Below are 16,166 nucleotides of genomic sequence, written 5' to 3'. Positions count from 1 at the left end.
CGATGCCCGGCGATAGGAGGGCTGGTTTGGGGGCCGATACGCAGCTGCAGGAAGATGGCACGGGTTTCCCATGGCAATGCCGCGCTTGCACCTCCCTGGCAAGAGGGGCAGCCCCTGGGGAGCCCGCGACGGCCCCGCGCTGCTGGCGGCGGGTGGAGAGACCGGAACAGAGGGGTTGGGCAGGAGCACTGAACGCCATCGCCGTGCTGCTGATCTGTCACGTGCCAGCTCCGGCCAGCTCCAGCCAGACAGATCTTCTTGCCTCTGAAGGCAAGGCAGAGACGGGCTGGATGCAGCGCGTGCACCTGATGAATGAGTTTTATCAAGTGCTACAACAATCCAGAAAATTCCGCACCAACCCCAAGGGTGCTTTGGAGACCAAAGGTAACATTTCGCCTTTCCGCCTCTCCTGTCTTCCCCTGTCAGATCAGCTCTGAAGGGTTGTTTTGTACAAAATCCAACCCAATGTTAAGCACTGAATACACATTAAAAAAAGCATACAAGGGTGAAAGCTGAACTGCAGCCCTGTCCTACCTGGTAAAAAGCCATTGACTTGTGTTCTTCCTGGAGAAGCAACCAGGAGTAAAGTCGGAACAAAACTGGGGTGACAAGGGGAGGTAATCTCGGCTGGGGAGGGTGTGGGTGCCAGCATCAGTCCCCTTGGTCCCAGCAGTTGAGACGCGTTTTGGACACTCACCCGGATCCCCAACAGCGAGGCACAAAGCCTGTTCCGTGTGACAATCGGTTTATTGCTTTGGTTTTTGCATGTCTGAGCTTGCTGCCAAATTTACAGTCAAGATCTGTCCCTTTGCTTTACTAGCATAACACTTTCACGAGGGTCTGTCGGAAGGCAGCCCGCTGCCAGAAGCTGCTCTGGGTGAAGCCGAATCCAGGAGACGGCGCGGTCTGGGCGCAGCCAAGGCAAGCGGCACCGGCAGACGGTCTCTAGGGACGGCGCCTGGAGGACTCGGGAGCTGGAGTACGCGACAGCAGCTTCCAGGCGAGCGGTGAGCCCGTGCCATATTCTGGAGGGGAGGCCCTTTGGCAGGGGCAGCAAGCAGACCCCAAAGACTCGTCGTCCTCTCCGCTCGCTGCACTGTGCTACGCCTGCTCAAGCAAACCGTGGGACCACCCCGCGCACACCTGGTGTCACCACCTGCATCGTCTGACCACGTACGCACCCACCTGGGGGGCTGTACTGGGGCACGGGTAGATATTTCATCTAGTTCTCCTTGGGGCGGGTGTTGTTAGAAGTCTGCGAGGTCTAAGAAATGGCCTGCGAGAACGGCAGGCAATCTGGGAACGAGGAGGAGTCTTAAATCACTTGGAAGCTGTAAATCAGAGCTGGCTGTTTTTCTAAAGAATCCCTCGCACTCAGGGGTGAGAATCGGGGAGCACAACGCATTCGGCCGGTCTCTGCAGCCGGCCTCAGCAAACTGCAAACTATAAGGAACAGCCTGGATGTTTCTAAAGAGGACATGTTGTTCTTGCCAGTAATACTGGTGAGGAATTTATTGGAAATGCATTTTAACTTTTTCTGGTATTAACTGGTTTTAAAAAGCAAAGGTTTTTAATGCACCCCAAACCGGATTCTCTCCCTGGGAAGGGTTAAGGCCAGAAAAAGCTTTTTGTTTTGAGTTGGCAATCATTGTCCAGCTGAGAGCAGGAGGGAATGTCAGGGTTGTGAGGAGGTCAGAGGGGGTAGGGGGTGCTGAAGGGCACCACCCAAGGACCGAGTGTTGGGAAGTAATTTCTGGAAAATTACTCCCTCTTCGTACCAAAGAACTTGAAATAGATGTGCTATGACCCTTGGATTTCTCTCCGGCACCATGTGCAGAGAAGTACAAGTCAGGAGGAACTGGGGCAATGTACCCACCTCAGCCTCAAACACTGTTTAAAAAAAAATAAATCTTCTGCCCATGGCAGGGTGTCTTGGCCAGTGCCCCAGACTGGGCGATCCCTCCTCTGCCCCGGAACGATTCGGGGCCTAAATGACGGGATTGTCCCAGGTGAGCTCTGTCCCAGTGGCTCCTCTCTCCCCTCCCAGCCGCTGCGTGGGTCTGTCAAGGAGGAGATGCCTCGTGGGTGCCAGCCCGTGCCGTCGTGCTCTCCCGCTGCTGCAGCCTCTCCAGCAGGAGCAGCACGTTGTCGGTGAACTCGTTCCGCTGCCTCCCCATCCCGCTTAGCTTCACGGGCTGCAGGCTGATGTGGGGGGGCTCGTACCGGTGAGGGCAGCAGACCTCGTTCAGGAGGAGCCAGGTGCTGTCAGGGTCCACGTGCATTAAGTGGAGGAAAACACTTTGGAAAACAGTGGGAAGAAAGGAAAGAGTAAGGAGAGAAGGCCCTTTGATTGGCACCCAACAGGGTCATTAACAGAGAGCTATGGAAAGCTTCGATGGTGTCTGCAACCTCCGACAGCTGAACAGGCTTGAAGGCTCATTAGAGAGAGCCATTAAAATGGCTCCTGTGCCCAAGAGAAGACAGTTCAGTGTTTCACATCGACTGGGAAGTAGGAGAAAAACAGTTATTATGCTACACAGTAAGTTATGGACATCAGACAAGCAGCTGGTGAACAACTGACCCAGGCTTTGGTCTCAGCATCATGGGCTGCTGCTGGCAAAAGCCTTTCTAAATCAGCCTGTCCCAAGTGCTGGAGGTGACTGCAGAGAACTGCGCATGCTACTTACATCTGGCGTGTGTTGGACGATCGCTCCTGTAGAGCTCTTAGAAGTTTTGTATGCTGTTCACCACCCTCTCTGGTTTTTGGGGAGTGAGGGGGTCAACCCATGTGGGCTTCTCTCCCTTTTCAGAGGTGGTAAAACCAAGGGTATTTCTGGACAGCTCTCCAGGCTGGGCCACAAGTAGAGCTGAATGCTGTATTGAGTGCTTTTCCTTTCCGTGAGGTCTCCCCTCATCCCAAGTCCTTATTAGCTGCCTCCAAATTTTCTTCCTTCTACACAGCACCTTTCACAAAGCAGGATTTTATTTTAAAAACAAAACCTTCATTAACAATAGAATAGAGGAAGAGAGGAATGACAACTTCCTCTAATGCTTTTCACTTTGACTTTCAATACCCCAGGTTAAGATGGGGGATTTGACTTCCGAGTACGCACTTCACACTTCTGACTCCAGCTGTGAGCTGCTGTACCGATGCTGCGGACAGTCTTGCAGCAAGTCCTGCCGGAAGCTCCGAGGAGCAAAAGGCTGATGTGCATGACCTACACTTGCTCATTTCTTCCTGCCAGTGCTCATTGTCGGTAACCTTTGGGCCTGGCAAGGTCTGTGTCAGTGTTTAATGCACAGAAGGCATATTGGGCTTAACTGGTATTGAGTTCTCTGGCTGTGCCATGTACAAAATTAAACTAGAATTTGCAGGCTGCCCTGACAGCACTGCAAGGCCCCCTCCTGCATGGCACTGAGTACTCTGTGCTCCCACGGAGACTACGGGCACCAAGGGTAAGCAGCACTCACCAAACTTAGGGGTCAGCTTTCCAAGACCCCAGTAAATGCCTAGCCACACATCTTCAGGGCTCTAGTTTCTACTGAGATCATGGGGCCATGAGGAGACCAACAGCTGGGCAAGGTACTGTGAAGAGAAATTGGAGGGTAGGTCTGTCTCTGTTCCCCCAAGAAGCACAGGACAGAACTTCCCCTTTCTAAAATCAAAGACCACCTGCTACAAAAGCCACGCAAAATCCAGACCTGATTGCTGTCAAAACTTCTCCCTGAAGAACTTTTATCCCTAAAATGAGCTTGCCTCCTATGTAGAGCAGGCAGAAATCCCCTTTAGAAGCTCTCCTCTGAAAGGGAGTGCAGTGCCATGGGTAACCTGAAAAAGCACAGAAATGAGATGGAGGCACTAGAAAGCTCCCTCATCTCTTCACAATAATCTTTTGGCTGTACGACTCGTTACTCCATGAGCAGCCAGAGCTGTTGCTTTTGCCTGTCTGCCGTTAACCGCTTGCCTGTCTCTCAGGGCAGGTCTCTGAACGGCAACGAGAGACGACGTTGCCACTGCAAGCTGTTGGCAGTGTCCCCTCCTGAAGGTGCTTGCAGTGCCTATCTGTCTGCTCCAGAGGAACCCAGCGTGAACGTGCTCCAAAGCGATAGCTTTGCTTGGCAACAACTGCATCAGCAACGTGCCTTCTTTCCAGGGGACGGCCAGACGCAGGTGAGCTCACGGGGCTCTCCGCTCCCCCGGCTTTGTTACTGCAGCTGTGCTGACTGGAAAAGGGAGGACTGGCCCTCCTGGCACGCTCCCGGGTGCCAGGCTGAGTAAAGTGCAGGCAGGCTCGCCGGGGCAGGGTCTAGAGCTTGCACCTGCTGACATCCCTGCGCCAGCGCTCCAAGCTCTGCCGCCTGCCAGTGCTCTCCTGGCGCTCGCTTGGCCATGACAGTGTGAGCGCGCAGCTGCCTGCCAGCAAACAGCAGGTCCCAGCGGTTTCCCCTAGCTTAGGATGGGCTGCTGCTGGTGGGCAGCTGCGCAGAAATAATCCTCGCTCCTTATGGCTGGGGTGGATAGGACCGGGCAAGAAAGATGAATCGCTGCGAAGTAAACATGGGAACAGGGAATACTATTCAGCCGGCTTCTGCTTCTCCAGCACATGCACAACTTTACCTCTTACATTCACGGCAAAGATATCCTGCTCTCCAACCTCTTCCCAGTCAGCTGCTCTGCGGTGAGAGCAACCCTCAAGAGATTAGCTGGTCCCCGGAGAACTCCACTGCCTCTCGTGCCCGTAACGGCCTGAGGCGTGTGATTATCTCCTGATAACCTGGAGTGCTGCGCAGCTTAAAGAACAACTTGACTTTTACATTTTCAAACTAACTCTGGGGTAGTTTCTAAGCAACCTGTTTCCATGGCAAAGAATCCTGGGGTTAATCCAGGTTTGTTTTCTGTTGTTGCCTTTTTTTTTTTTTACTTAAATATAATTTTATTGAATTTTGCCTTGTGCAGGTGGCTGTTTTAGTGTACTTCAGCCCAGCTTGCGAATGACAGCTGTCAATAAGTATCCAATAAACTACACAATCAAACCAAAAGAAGTATGCTGCATAATCAACTTTGGTATCTAGAAAGGTCCAAAAATAGCTCATATTTGTTCCAGTTGTGCTAAACAACTTTTATTCTGCTAGCACAGAGCAGAGTTTGCCTATTCTGTTGCCTTGTCTCTTCCCAAGCTCTAAGCAAAGCCATGGCACAGTGAACAGGCTGGCAAAAGGACAAGTCTTTCTGGCTTTTGCATCTCTGCTGAATGTTTAGCTAGCTACAGTTCACCACAGACTTCAGTAAGAACTGCGGAAATTATTTCGGCATCCTGGAAAAGAAACCATTCCTATCCGGACTGTTGACCAAAAGGTCAAATGGTAAACTTCACAGGCTGTAAACATTTATTAGGAATTAAGTGTAAATTTGAAAACAATCACTTCAAACTGAAAAAATGCAGAACTGTTTGTGAAGTGTTGACATAAGCCAAGGCCAATTTCTCAATCTCTTTTCCTTCAAAGTTTTTTTTTTTCCCCCAAAGTGAAAAACTTGTCAGGGATGATGCAAATATTGATGAGAAGCTCAGATTTACACACTGTGACTTTGTTTACACCATCTTCCCCCCTGCCTTGTTCCCAATGCTGGGCCCCACACCACCACCTTGCAGCTGCTCAAGTGGTTTTGGTCACTTCACCCACAGTTGCACTGGCTTATTTTCAGTGAAAGCAAAGATGTGTCTAGTGTTCCCTAGCCTTCCCAAACTCCTCTTCAGTATTTTTTTTTCCAAGCTTTGGATAATATTCTTCTCCTGGAATACTCCCAGCAGTCATCTTATAATAAAGCCTATTGTCCCATTTTCTCTTCCTCAGACATGCTGGAGTTCTTTTTTCCCCAGCATCTATTTTTGCCTGTTGAGTATTGCATGAAGCTGCAGTTACAAAATTCACTTACTCCCACCGGTTCATCTAATAAAACTACAGGGTCCCATAAATGGGATTAAGCAGCCTCCTTGGGGCATGATAACATCCCTGGATGACAGCCAAAGCTCCCTTTTTGTGCGTGTGTGTGTCTCCAGCACCTTGGCCAAAAATTCCTGCTTAGCCCTTCGCATACCTACAGAATCCTCACTTAGTGCAGGGAGTTATTGGAGCTACAACTGACTTTGTAAGACTTGACCTTCTTCTTGGCAGGTCACAACTCATGAGTTGAGTAAGAATCCAAAAAGCTGAGCAAAGGCCAGTTAGTATAAATCAATATGGCAAGCCGATTCCAACCATCTTTTTACCTTGTATGATTTCTGCAGTGATAAAGCTGAGTTATGTGACGTATGTTGGCACTCATGCTGTGGCTAAGATTAGTTCTGGTCTGTCTGTTTTTAGAAGCATTTAAAATGCAGAATTTTTCATGTAGCAGGCTGATAACATTGCCCTTGCCTAGATGGAAAGGGCCTTACATGTGACAACCTGTGTCAGTTTGCAGGATTACTTTCAGGAACAGGGAGAGCAAGGAAAAGGACCGGAGCTTACAGGAATCCGGTGGCTGAGCAGCTGGAGAAAGGAAGCTGAAGCGTGGCTGAGGAGTGATTCTTATCCTGGCGCCGGAGCCAATTGTTACAGTGCAAACTGATTTTGACTTCTCCAAGCTGAAACCTCATATAACGAGTACTATAGTTAAGAGTGATTATGATATGTTTAACTCTGATCCATCCAGGCTTCAGGACTGGGGATCAGACAGGGCTAAACTAAAAAAAGGAAACTACAAGTACTGCCATACGTATGGTTAGTATCAGCCAGACATGATCCATGCCTCGGTGCACGTACGTGTCTGGCCAACAGAGCTACACGAGAGAGCTGTTCACAGAAGACCTTGCTTTGTTCAGTGAAATACTTAATGTATGGTGCATCAAAGGCATGGGGGGGAGCACTGTAACGTGTGGCATTTTTCCCTTAAAATAGAATAAAAATAATATACAGGAGAAAAATGTTACTTGCCCTGAGCTTTGCTGCCCTTTCTCTCCAATAACAGTAAGCTTGCTTCACAATATAGCTTCTAATGACCCTATCATGTCATAGGGCTAATTCAGTATTTCCCCCCACCCCTGCTGCGGGGGGAAATTGCGCAGCTTTTCAGACTGCTTTGTTAATGATTTAAAAGCTTAAGATTCAAAATATCTAGATAAATCCTGGTGTTCTGCTTTCCATTCCAGCATTGCTTACACAGATGAACGCTTTATTGTATTAAGGGTATGCAAGCCTACAGCGAAGAACGCCTTTGCAGAACAAATGCTGCTGAAGCCTGCTGCGATGCAATAAAAGCCACCAAGGTAAAAATAAACCTACTCTCACCAGCGCAGGAATACAAACAAAGGTACGGCTACAGCTTCTGAGAGAGCTCTCTGTCTAAACTGCTGCCCAGCCACACAAAAGCCCTTCACACCCTGCACCCCCCTGGGAGGCCTGCGCTCAGGTGAAAGGGAACTGGCAGCTCTTCCCTTTTCAGCAGCCTGCCCTCCGAAATCCGCAGTGCCTGCTGAACCTGCTCACCGCCGGCTTCCTCTCCCCTCAGGGGAGGGGAGGGTTGGCCACACAGAAAGAGGGGGGCTTTTACCCCTGTCCTTCAGCAGAGACAGAGGTGCACGGCTTTCTTACTCACTTTCCATGTTCTGTAACTGGACTCGTTTTGTCTGCTGAAATCTCTGGCCTTGTTTTCAGATGACAACATATGACAAGAGTGATTTCTTATCCTGACAGCAGGAACATGCTGAGCAGGATTTTGTACACCAGGCAGCAAAGTATGTCTGTCAACACTTCCTAGGGCTGCTGTGTGTTCACCTAAACTGTTTGTGCTCTTTTAACCTCTCCCAGCCTTCTCAGAGCAAGACTGGTGCCAAGACTGACAGCTTCCCAAACAAACTCCGGTCCACCTGGCAGAGCCTGGGTTGACATGATCACCGGAGCCCAGGGAAAATGGAAGGATAACAGAAGTAAATCCCACAGCCTGCCGAAGGTATTAAGTGATAAAATACATGGGAATGTCTGGCACATCCTCTTGCAGAGCTGTCTTCCCCTCTGCAGTTTTGTGCCACCAGTGGGCCAAGAGCCCTAAGTATTCCAGCGTAGGAGGCAGTTAGAAAAAAGCAAGTAGCGCATCTTCCCCCTCTGTCCCCACATGCACTGCAAGGTAATCTGAAAGTCAGCTCTAACGTGTGGGCAAGCTAACCCCTCTAGTTCATTTTGGGCAGTAAATGACACTTCACCAGAGAAAGGGGTTAACTTCCATGTGAGACCCTGTTGTACAGAACTCAAACGGGCCAGAAGGAGGAATGGGAAAGGTGCAAAAGGAAAGGGGTTACCATGCTCCCTCCGACCCACGTTATTTGTACACCTGATACACCTGCATTTAAGAGACATTACCTCTGGGCAGCTTCTTGCAATTTCATGGGTTGCTTGGCACTGAGGTAAATCAGGCAGGCATCTGCCACTTTATTCAGGTCACTCTCACCTGCAGAAATGGAACAGAAAAGAAGGGTAGGAGGTAACCTACTCAGCAGCTGCTGCCTAACAGCATCAGCTCTAAATTGGCAGCAAGAGGCTTCTGAGCCTTTGAACTGTCTGACCCAGAGCTCTTCTGACCTTGCCTCTTGAGCATCTTGCTGCAAAGCTAGGAAAGCAATCAAGGGCATTGAGAGAGGAAAAGAGCAACTAGCCAGCAAACCTCCCTCATCAAAGTCAGCTCCAGAAATTTAACCTAGGAGAATTTCAGAGAGTTTCATTCGGTAGAAGAATGCGACATACTGCATTTAAAGGGTCACCCTGAGAGATGCCCCAAAATGGACCCAGTCAAGTTAGCCAGAAGTCTTATCTGGGCTCCAGTTCTTCAGTTAATTAAGAACAAAGCATGGCTCAACAGGCCTAGCTGCAGCAACCCAGGCACTCCACTTTATACCCACTTCTCATGCACAAGTGAGATGAGCAGTCAGATTCTGCAAGGTGCTGGGAATCTTCTCTCCCATTTGTCTCCTGGGAGTAAAGAGTGACCACCCCCTCCATACAGAGCTCTCAAAGAGGACAGATTAAGGCCCAGCAGGACCTGAATGGGATGAGGCTGGAGAAGATCAGGAAATCAATCCCATGGGGCAGCAGAAGGATAAGAAGCAAGTGCAGGCCTGGCCAGTTGAGATGAAAGGAGAAGAGGTAAGTCCAACAGAGATCTCATACAACCTATACTTTCCCCGGTACTCACCCATGTCCAACTTCTCGCACAGAGAACCCAGTCCCTGCAAGACAGCCAGCTGCAACTTGAAGGCAAGCGTGTGGTTGTACACAGGCCCGGCTCTGGCACTTGCCGGGGCCTGGCTGAGGAGGGAACTGGTCAGTTTAGGCAGAACATCTCTGGAGAATCTCTGCCTCAGAAAGTCCCCACAGTTCTGACCCAGGGTACACAGCACCTAGTGGAGAAACATCAGTTACCGGAGGATAAGTGCACATACAGGTCTGGGAGGAGCTCAGCAATCCTCACCAGCTCCAGGGATAAGGCATTTGTTCTCCCTCGATAATTTTTTTGCAGTTGAGAGCAACGTGACCACACCTGCCACAATTTCCCATCATAAGCAGAAGGCGAACGCTCGATGGAGAGGCTGAGTGACCTGCACCCTGCTCTTCAGTTTCACTTGGCTAACCTCCTGGGGCTGCCCTTCTCTCGTTATCACAGTAAAGGTAAGAGCAGCTTGTGAATTCGGAATTGCTGGAGGAGCCTCTGATGGAAAATGCCATTAAAATATAAATCACCTTTGTGGCAGAAACAGTCCATCTTTACAAGCATGCCAGTGAACAGAAAGGCCAATTGGCTACAGCATAGGGCACCCAGCACTACTGGTGTGTGCCCAGGATGAAAACCAAACTGGCCTAGAGAATGGCCTTAAATACATGTAAAAATGAAGGGGGGATCCATGAGGCCAGAACAGGGTTCTCTCTTGGAACGTCATTAAGCCCATGGTCTTAAAGAGTGCAGGACCGAGATACTGGTTATGTTGTGTTTGGCTTACACTGATACTACGCTTCCTGTCCTGAGATTTAGGAAGGAGGACACTCAGAGGGGATTTTTGTAACAAAACCCAAACTCGGTGCTAACTGTAACGATCCCTTGAACTCTTCGAGAGTTAATTAGTTTTTGTGTAGCGATCTCTCCCTGCTTTTAGGGCAGGCACATGTGAGGTATGGCTACTGTGATATTCTAGTATATGGCTTCTTGAATTTGGGGAATCAACTCTTCTTTTATTCACACTGAAGGATTCTAAAATGAATCCCATTCTGCACAGCAGAGGAAGCCTGGTGAAACCCTGGGACTGGCAGCCTTTGGAAACATGCTTTATCATCCAACTTGTGAGTCAGGAAGAGAATGCAGTCAGTTGACATGGTCAGGAGCTCTTTAGCAGCGTTGTTATGAGGCTAAGTCTTTGCTTACCTCTCCCCTCCCCTGCCAAAGCCTCAATTGCGAACCAATCCCTTCTCTTCAGTCTAAGACTTCCAACGGGGGATGCTGAGACTGTGGCTCCGGCAAGGGCAAGTTGCACTATACAGTGCCTCTGACAGCTGCTCAGGCTGTAAAAGGACTGTTTTCCTCTTCCCTGCCATACCACCAATATTGCTGTTTCCCCCAGGAACAGTGTCAAGGTTTTATCTGTGGACAAGCTGCAGTGGGAGTGGTACAAGCCTACCCACTGCAGGGTGGTGACACTCTGTTCCGAACCACATTTAAAAAAAATCACTCCACAAGCTCAGTGCTTCTCTCACGGGCCACAGCAATGCCCGAGCCGCTTGCCTTCTAAGCACCAGCTTGAAGGCTGTTGGCAGAGATTCGCTGCTGTACCTTGAAGGCTCTGAGCACTGCCAGAGGGTCATCACTAATCAGCCGGGTGACGAGAGCTGGCCAGACGCGATGAGCCATGGGAAGCAGATGGTTTCCGTGAGGATGCAGCACAATTACACAGAGCTCCAGCACATCCAGGACCTGGGCAGGAGGGGTAGGTAACAGACTGAGTGCTGCAGCGCCAGCAGCACCGGGCATTCAGGTGGATCCCCAGTGTCACACCAGGGAGCAGGAGAAAGAAGGGCTTTAATACAAAAGGGTACAGTTTTACCTCAGCATGAACTGGGATAACAGAACAGTGCACAGAACACAGGCCTCTTCGGAAAGGGACAAGTAGCACAGTGACGTGACTTGTGCTGGGCTACAGAGCCGGGCTGGAACCAGGGTGTGATTTCTGGCCTGATTCTGCAGGCTGAGCTGTGCACTAGGACCCTACCGCTCCTGTGGCACGGCAGCAGGATCACCTGGTAGGGCTGGGGCCTCTGTGGTAAGAATCTGGGTTATGCCTCACTGCTGCATTTTCTGTCTCGCTTTGCAGTTTAAAAGGAGGCCACCTTCAAAGGAATTTCATAATTAAGAAAACCCAGGCTTTTAGCCCTGCTTATCATCACCCCAGCAACTTCAGAAATGTTCATCAGTCTGTGCACTACAGTCTGAGGAAGGGGGATGGGAGGCCTAGATGGGAGAAAGATGCTTCTGCCTCCTCCACCAAAGGCTGAGGCACAAGACTTGACTATCGTGAGCACCCAGGGAAGGCGCCCGATACAAAGCCATCCTTAAGATTCTGTTCAGCCTGGCTGCCATTCCTAAACCAGACTACTCCCAGAGAACGGTCTCCCTGTCTCTTGCCAGACTTGCAGGGTCTGTCCTGAATAAGCACATGGCAGCACTAACCTCACTACGGCAGGAAGCCCAACATGCATCGTGCAGGGGTTGACGAACTACCAGCCCCCTTCACGGGCACCACCTGTCCCCTCAAAGCCGGCGTTTACTAACCTTCAGCCGCACTCGGAGGTTCCCGTCAGACAGCAAGTGGATGCACCTCTCCATCACATCTTTGGCCAGCTGAGCATGGCTTGGCAGTGGACTTTCTCCTTCTGTGTCGGAGTTGTTTGGCTCCAGCTTAGCAAGGGGGGGAACCTCATCTGAAAGACAAAACCATTACTGAAGCCATGAAAATGACTTGGAAGTTCTGGGAGATCACAATACTGACCCACAACTACTCTGCAAATTCCCAAGTGAGGCCTTTGGCATTTTTTAACATGTTTAGATATAGTCAAGTCTGCACTTGAGTTGTGCGAGTTAAGCGTCAGATTCAGTTAAGAGTGTGGGACTAGGGAAGGTTTGCTTTCTTTACTGGACAATGCAGTTGGTCTGACATTTGCAGTCTCTCCCCAGCATGGACTTATTTCCCATTGATTTTTATTAAAACCAAAAAGCCTGGGTATTTAAAGATGAAGTATTTAAAGGTCAGGATTGCAGCATAGCCCAGTAAAGACTAAAAAGTTCCCTGTATGAATGTCTGCATGCCCTGCCAAGGCCAAGTGAGAAGGGAGCGGTGGCATCATTAGCCAGGAGAAAATGGTACAGGGATTCCCAAGGGAGGGTGAGGAAAATGCAGTAGGGTCCTGGAAAGAGGAAATTTTGGGTCCTGAACCCAAATGGCCGGTTATGAGGTAAGGAAAAACACAGTGTGCTTGTGCCTTAGAGCTAGACAAGCCTTGTTCTGCAAACATTTCACTACCCCTCCCGCATACAACAAAACAAGAACACCCAGCAGCACCTTACATGTGCTAAGGTCAGCTCAAAGCAGATCTGAGACTGTCAGGAGTGTGCTAGGCCTTCAGCCTGGTCCCGAGTCTCCCGTCTGACAACAGGAAACCTCAGAGGTCACGGTCTTTCTCCAAGTTGAACGTACTCTTCTCCAGTCACGCACAATACTGACCTGCCTCCTCATCCCCTGTGTCAGGAAGATTGCCGTCCGCGACCTGCTTCTGTCTGATATAGTCAAGGAAGAATCGTTCCACTTCTTGCTTTGTCACCACCTGCTGCCCCTGGGACAAAGTCCTGCTCTGCCACTCGGCAGTCTGCCTTTGCTGGTGTTCCTCACTGCAGGATGATCCAAACCACTGGACTGCAAAAAAGGAACTGATATGTCACTAAGTAATCACGATCCCCTCCTGCAAGTCAGCAAGGTACCACAGACTCCTTGAGAGATGAATGTGACTCTCAAGTCTCGTGGGACTGAACTACAGAATCAGGGACCTGCTGTCACATCACCGTGACCTCCCTGATGGTATGAGAATGTTAAAACCCCGATGTAAACAGGAAAACACTCCACATGCTTCTACAGAACACTTATGGGAGTAGCAAATCCATCCTTTCTCAACCACTAGAGGCCACGTTCCTGCAAGTCTGCAGGCCAGACCAACAGAAACCGGTTGTGGAGAGTGGAAGCTGTTGGCGATCTTTGCTTGAGAGCTGGCCCACCAAGCAAAGTAAAGCTGCCATCACGCTGCAGTACCTCAGCTACTTGAAATCTCCCATGGCAAGTCAAAAGGTCAAAGACAAGTACCCTTGGTTACAGTAAGACTGAATTACACAAAGTAAACATCATTTAGGTACCTAAAGCTGCCATTACTGAGTGGAGGACCCTGAGGAAAGTGGAAGCCTGGTTATTGTAAGACTGATCTAGTGTAGACAAGACATCTTGGATAACGTCTTCTACCAGTGGCAGCAAGCTGGCATCTGAATGCCTCAGCATAGTGTCCAGGACCTGGGAAGCATGCGGCTGATGCGCCAGCTGGCGCAAATTCAGGGAAATCCCATTCACCAGATAGTCAGAATTCTCATTAATCAAAGACTGCACAGAGTCATAACTGCAGGCCTCGCATATGTCTACCAGCGTCCCCAGTGCTGTCTCGCTGATGAGCAGAGTCTTGTCACCAGCCTTCTCCAACACAGGGTAGAGAGCTGACAGCAGAAGCAACCGGAACTCCTTCCCGAGGACAGCAGCAAAGCAGCCGACGCCTTCCAGCTGGATGCAGATCTGCCAGATGTTGCTGTTCATGGTGCGGGTCGTTACGTGCGGCTCTGGGGACGGAAGGAGGATGCTGCTGCACGCACCTCCTGGACGGGCAGTAAGTCCTGAATGTTGCACAGAGTGCTCATGGCTGATTTCTTCTGCATCAATGCTGGTGATCAAATACCAGTTTGCCTGGTCTGTGTACTCATCGAGAATGGACATTATGGACCCTTTGAGATCATCCATGTTCAGGGAAATTTCCCTTTCCTGAAGGACATGCACCCCCATTCCAGCAGCTCCTGCAATCAGCTCATTGAGGACCATCGCTGCCTGCTTTCGGTACATGCCAGATTCACCGTACAGCCCCATGAAATGATCCACAAGCAAATAGAGGTTCCCGTAGTAGCCAAGAACACGACAAACTTGCTGAAGGAGCTGGAAGACTTTCTCCTCCGTGAAGAAGCGGAAGTATTTCTTCTGACATCTGCCTTTCTGCACACCATGCTGCAAGGAGCCCGAAGGTCCACACACGCTCTCGCAGCCCCAGCGTCTGTCTTCCACTATCTTCACATCTGTCACGTCCAACTCCAGAACCTGCATCAGCGCTTTGGACAGACGGTGGAGGTGGGATATGGAGTTGAGGACAATGTTAATCTTGGGGCCCAGCAGCTTCAGATAGCCGAGCAACAAGCTCAAAGTGGAAACCTTGCCCGTGTCGTCCTGAGAGTTCATCAGGCGAGGAAGAGCTGTGGCAAGGGAATGGAGGTTCTCGGAGAGGACATCAGCAAGAGCCCTGTTCTGTGCTACGATCCCCTGCTCTGCAATGCCTTGCAGAACCTCGTGACACCTGCTTTGGACTTCGCTGTTTTCATCGTTCACCAGCCCAACCAAGGCCTTTAAAAGATGACTGAACGAGTCCGCCAGCGACTGACTGCAGTTCCTCAGTAAGTGGTCGACCAGTTCCACCAGCTCCAGTCTCACTTTCCAGTGGGGGTGAACTGAAGAAAATTCAACTATTTTATGCAGGAGGAGACAGAGTTTTTCGGCAGTACTTTTACTCCAGTCAGGTCCTCTATGGACCATTAGTTCTGATATTCTGCTTTGTTCCACCGGCAGCTTTTCTTTATTCTTTGGGATTCTGGCTAGCTGTTCATCAGCCATTACCAAGCCAACAATCTGATAAAAGAGTCTGACGGCAGAAACGGTGGGTTTGTGACCTTGTTTGATGTCTCCAGTAATAACCCGAGACAGCGTAATGGAAATCCCAGGCAGAAAAGAAGCAAACAAATCCCCGCATTGCTGTGCCTCGTCTTCATCTAGGTGTCGGTGCTCCTGGCAGTCACACTGCAAAACTAGGACCTGTAAGCACTTCAAAGCAGAGATCTTAATTTGCTTTGCTTTTTCTTGCTCTGCTAGGCCCAGAAGCAAAGACACAGCAAATCCTAAGAGAGGAAGAGTGGAAGGTTGATACAAAGACAAGATAACATCCCCATAAGCTGAATGCATCAGGGTGTGGAGTGCCTGGATTACGGCCAGCTTTAACTCCTCTGACAGCGCGGCCGGTTTGCTTGAGCCGGAGGTGGGAGAGAGGCACGTACAGAGCTCGGAAAAAAGCTCCTGCAGGAGCTCCTGCTTCTTCACACACGTTGCTGCGAGGATGGAGGAAATGCACTGCACCACGCTCTGCACCAGGCGCTCCTGCTTGGGCCCCGGCACCTTCAGGGCGAAGCGCAGGGGGAAGAGGACGTACTCCTGCAGCTCCTGCAGGGCCGAGGCGCTGACCGCGGCCAGGTGGGCCTGCAGGCGCGCCACGTTCTCCGTGGTCTGCGCCCTCGTCAGCTGCACGCAGACGGGGCGCAGGGCCCCGAAGGCCTCCTGGGGGGTGTCGAAGACGGCCATGCCGGGGCGCCGGGAGGGCGGCGGCAGCAGCTGAGGGGCCCCGGGGGGCCGGGCCGCCGGGGCTGTCACAGCGCCGGGCCGGGCGGCAGCGGCCCGCAGCCTGCGCCCGGGGCGGCCTCAGGGGCTCCCACGCGGGGCTGCGCCCCCCGCGCTCGGGGCCGGGCCCGGGGCGGCCCCCCAGGGCCGGCGCGCCTACCTGCTGCCGGAGCGGGGCGGCCACGTGCCGGAAGTGACGTTGAGGTGACCGGGAGTGTCCGCGCGACAAAGAGAGTCCACCGGAGCGCAGCGGGGGGAGTGCTGTGAGAAAAGTCCCGGGTGAGCGCAATGCGCATGCGTCTCCCGTGGCGCCTTGGCGGGCTCCGGCTCTGCGGCCGCGCACGCGCGGTACAC

The 16,166-nt window shown here is 51.1% G+C and overlaps 1 protein-coding gene and 2 long non-coding RNA genes across 4 annotated transcripts; 2 read left to right on the top strand and 1 right to left on the bottom strand.

Annotated features, from left to right (window-relative positions):
- Positions 1 to 712: 712 nt before the first annotated feature.
- On the bottom strand, positions 713 to 15,966 carry TTI1 (TELO2 interacting protein 1). Of its 2 annotated transcripts, none has more exons than XM_075517420.1 (7): positions 13,478 to 15,966; positions 12,798 to 12,986; positions 11,849 to 11,997; positions 10,853 to 10,993; positions 9,227 to 9,431; positions 8,398 to 8,485; positions 713 to 2,298 (listed from the first exon to the last, which is right to left on the bottom strand). In XM_075517420.1, the coding sequence occupies exons 1-7, from the start codon at positions 15,774 to 15,776 to the stop codon at positions 2,064 to 2,066; spliced, it is 3,306 nt and encodes a 1,101-aa protein (XP_075373535.1). In that variant the 5' UTR covers positions 15,777 to 15,966; the 3' UTR covers positions 713 to 2,063. The 2 variants fall into 2 exon arrangements, with proteins under 2 accessions (XP_075373535.1, XP_075373536.1); XM_075517421.1 differs by lacking the exon at positions 713 to 2,298 and adding an exon at positions 5,655 to 6,633.
- On the top strand, positions 4,049 to 6,588 carry LOC142417099 (uncharacterized). The gene is made up of 3 exons (XR_012777891.1): positions 4,049 to 4,171; positions 4,958 to 5,043; positions 6,457 to 6,588. It is a non-coding gene; the product is annotated as an uncharacterized LOC142417099 (long non-coding RNA).
- On the top strand, positions 7,190 to 11,463 carry LOC142417098 (uncharacterized). Its single transcript, XR_012777890.1, has 5 exons — positions 7,190 to 7,307; positions 7,849 to 7,990; positions 9,038 to 9,177; positions 9,551 to 9,699; positions 11,391 to 11,463. It is a non-coding gene; the product is annotated as an uncharacterized LOC142417098 (long non-coding RNA).
- Positions 15,967 to 16,166: the final 200 nt, after the last annotated feature.

This window comes from Mycteria americana, chromosome 14 (genome assembly GCF_035582795.1).
Source record: "Mycteria americana isolate JAX WOST 10 ecotype Jacksonville Zoo and Gardens chromosome 14, USCA_MyAme_1.0, whole genome shotgun sequence".
NCBI lineage: Eukaryota > Metazoa > Chordata > Aves > Ciconiiformes > Ciconiidae > Mycteria > Mycteria americana.
Note: the sequence above shows the minus strand (reverse complement) of the source record. Positions and strands in the feature narration are given on the sequence as shown.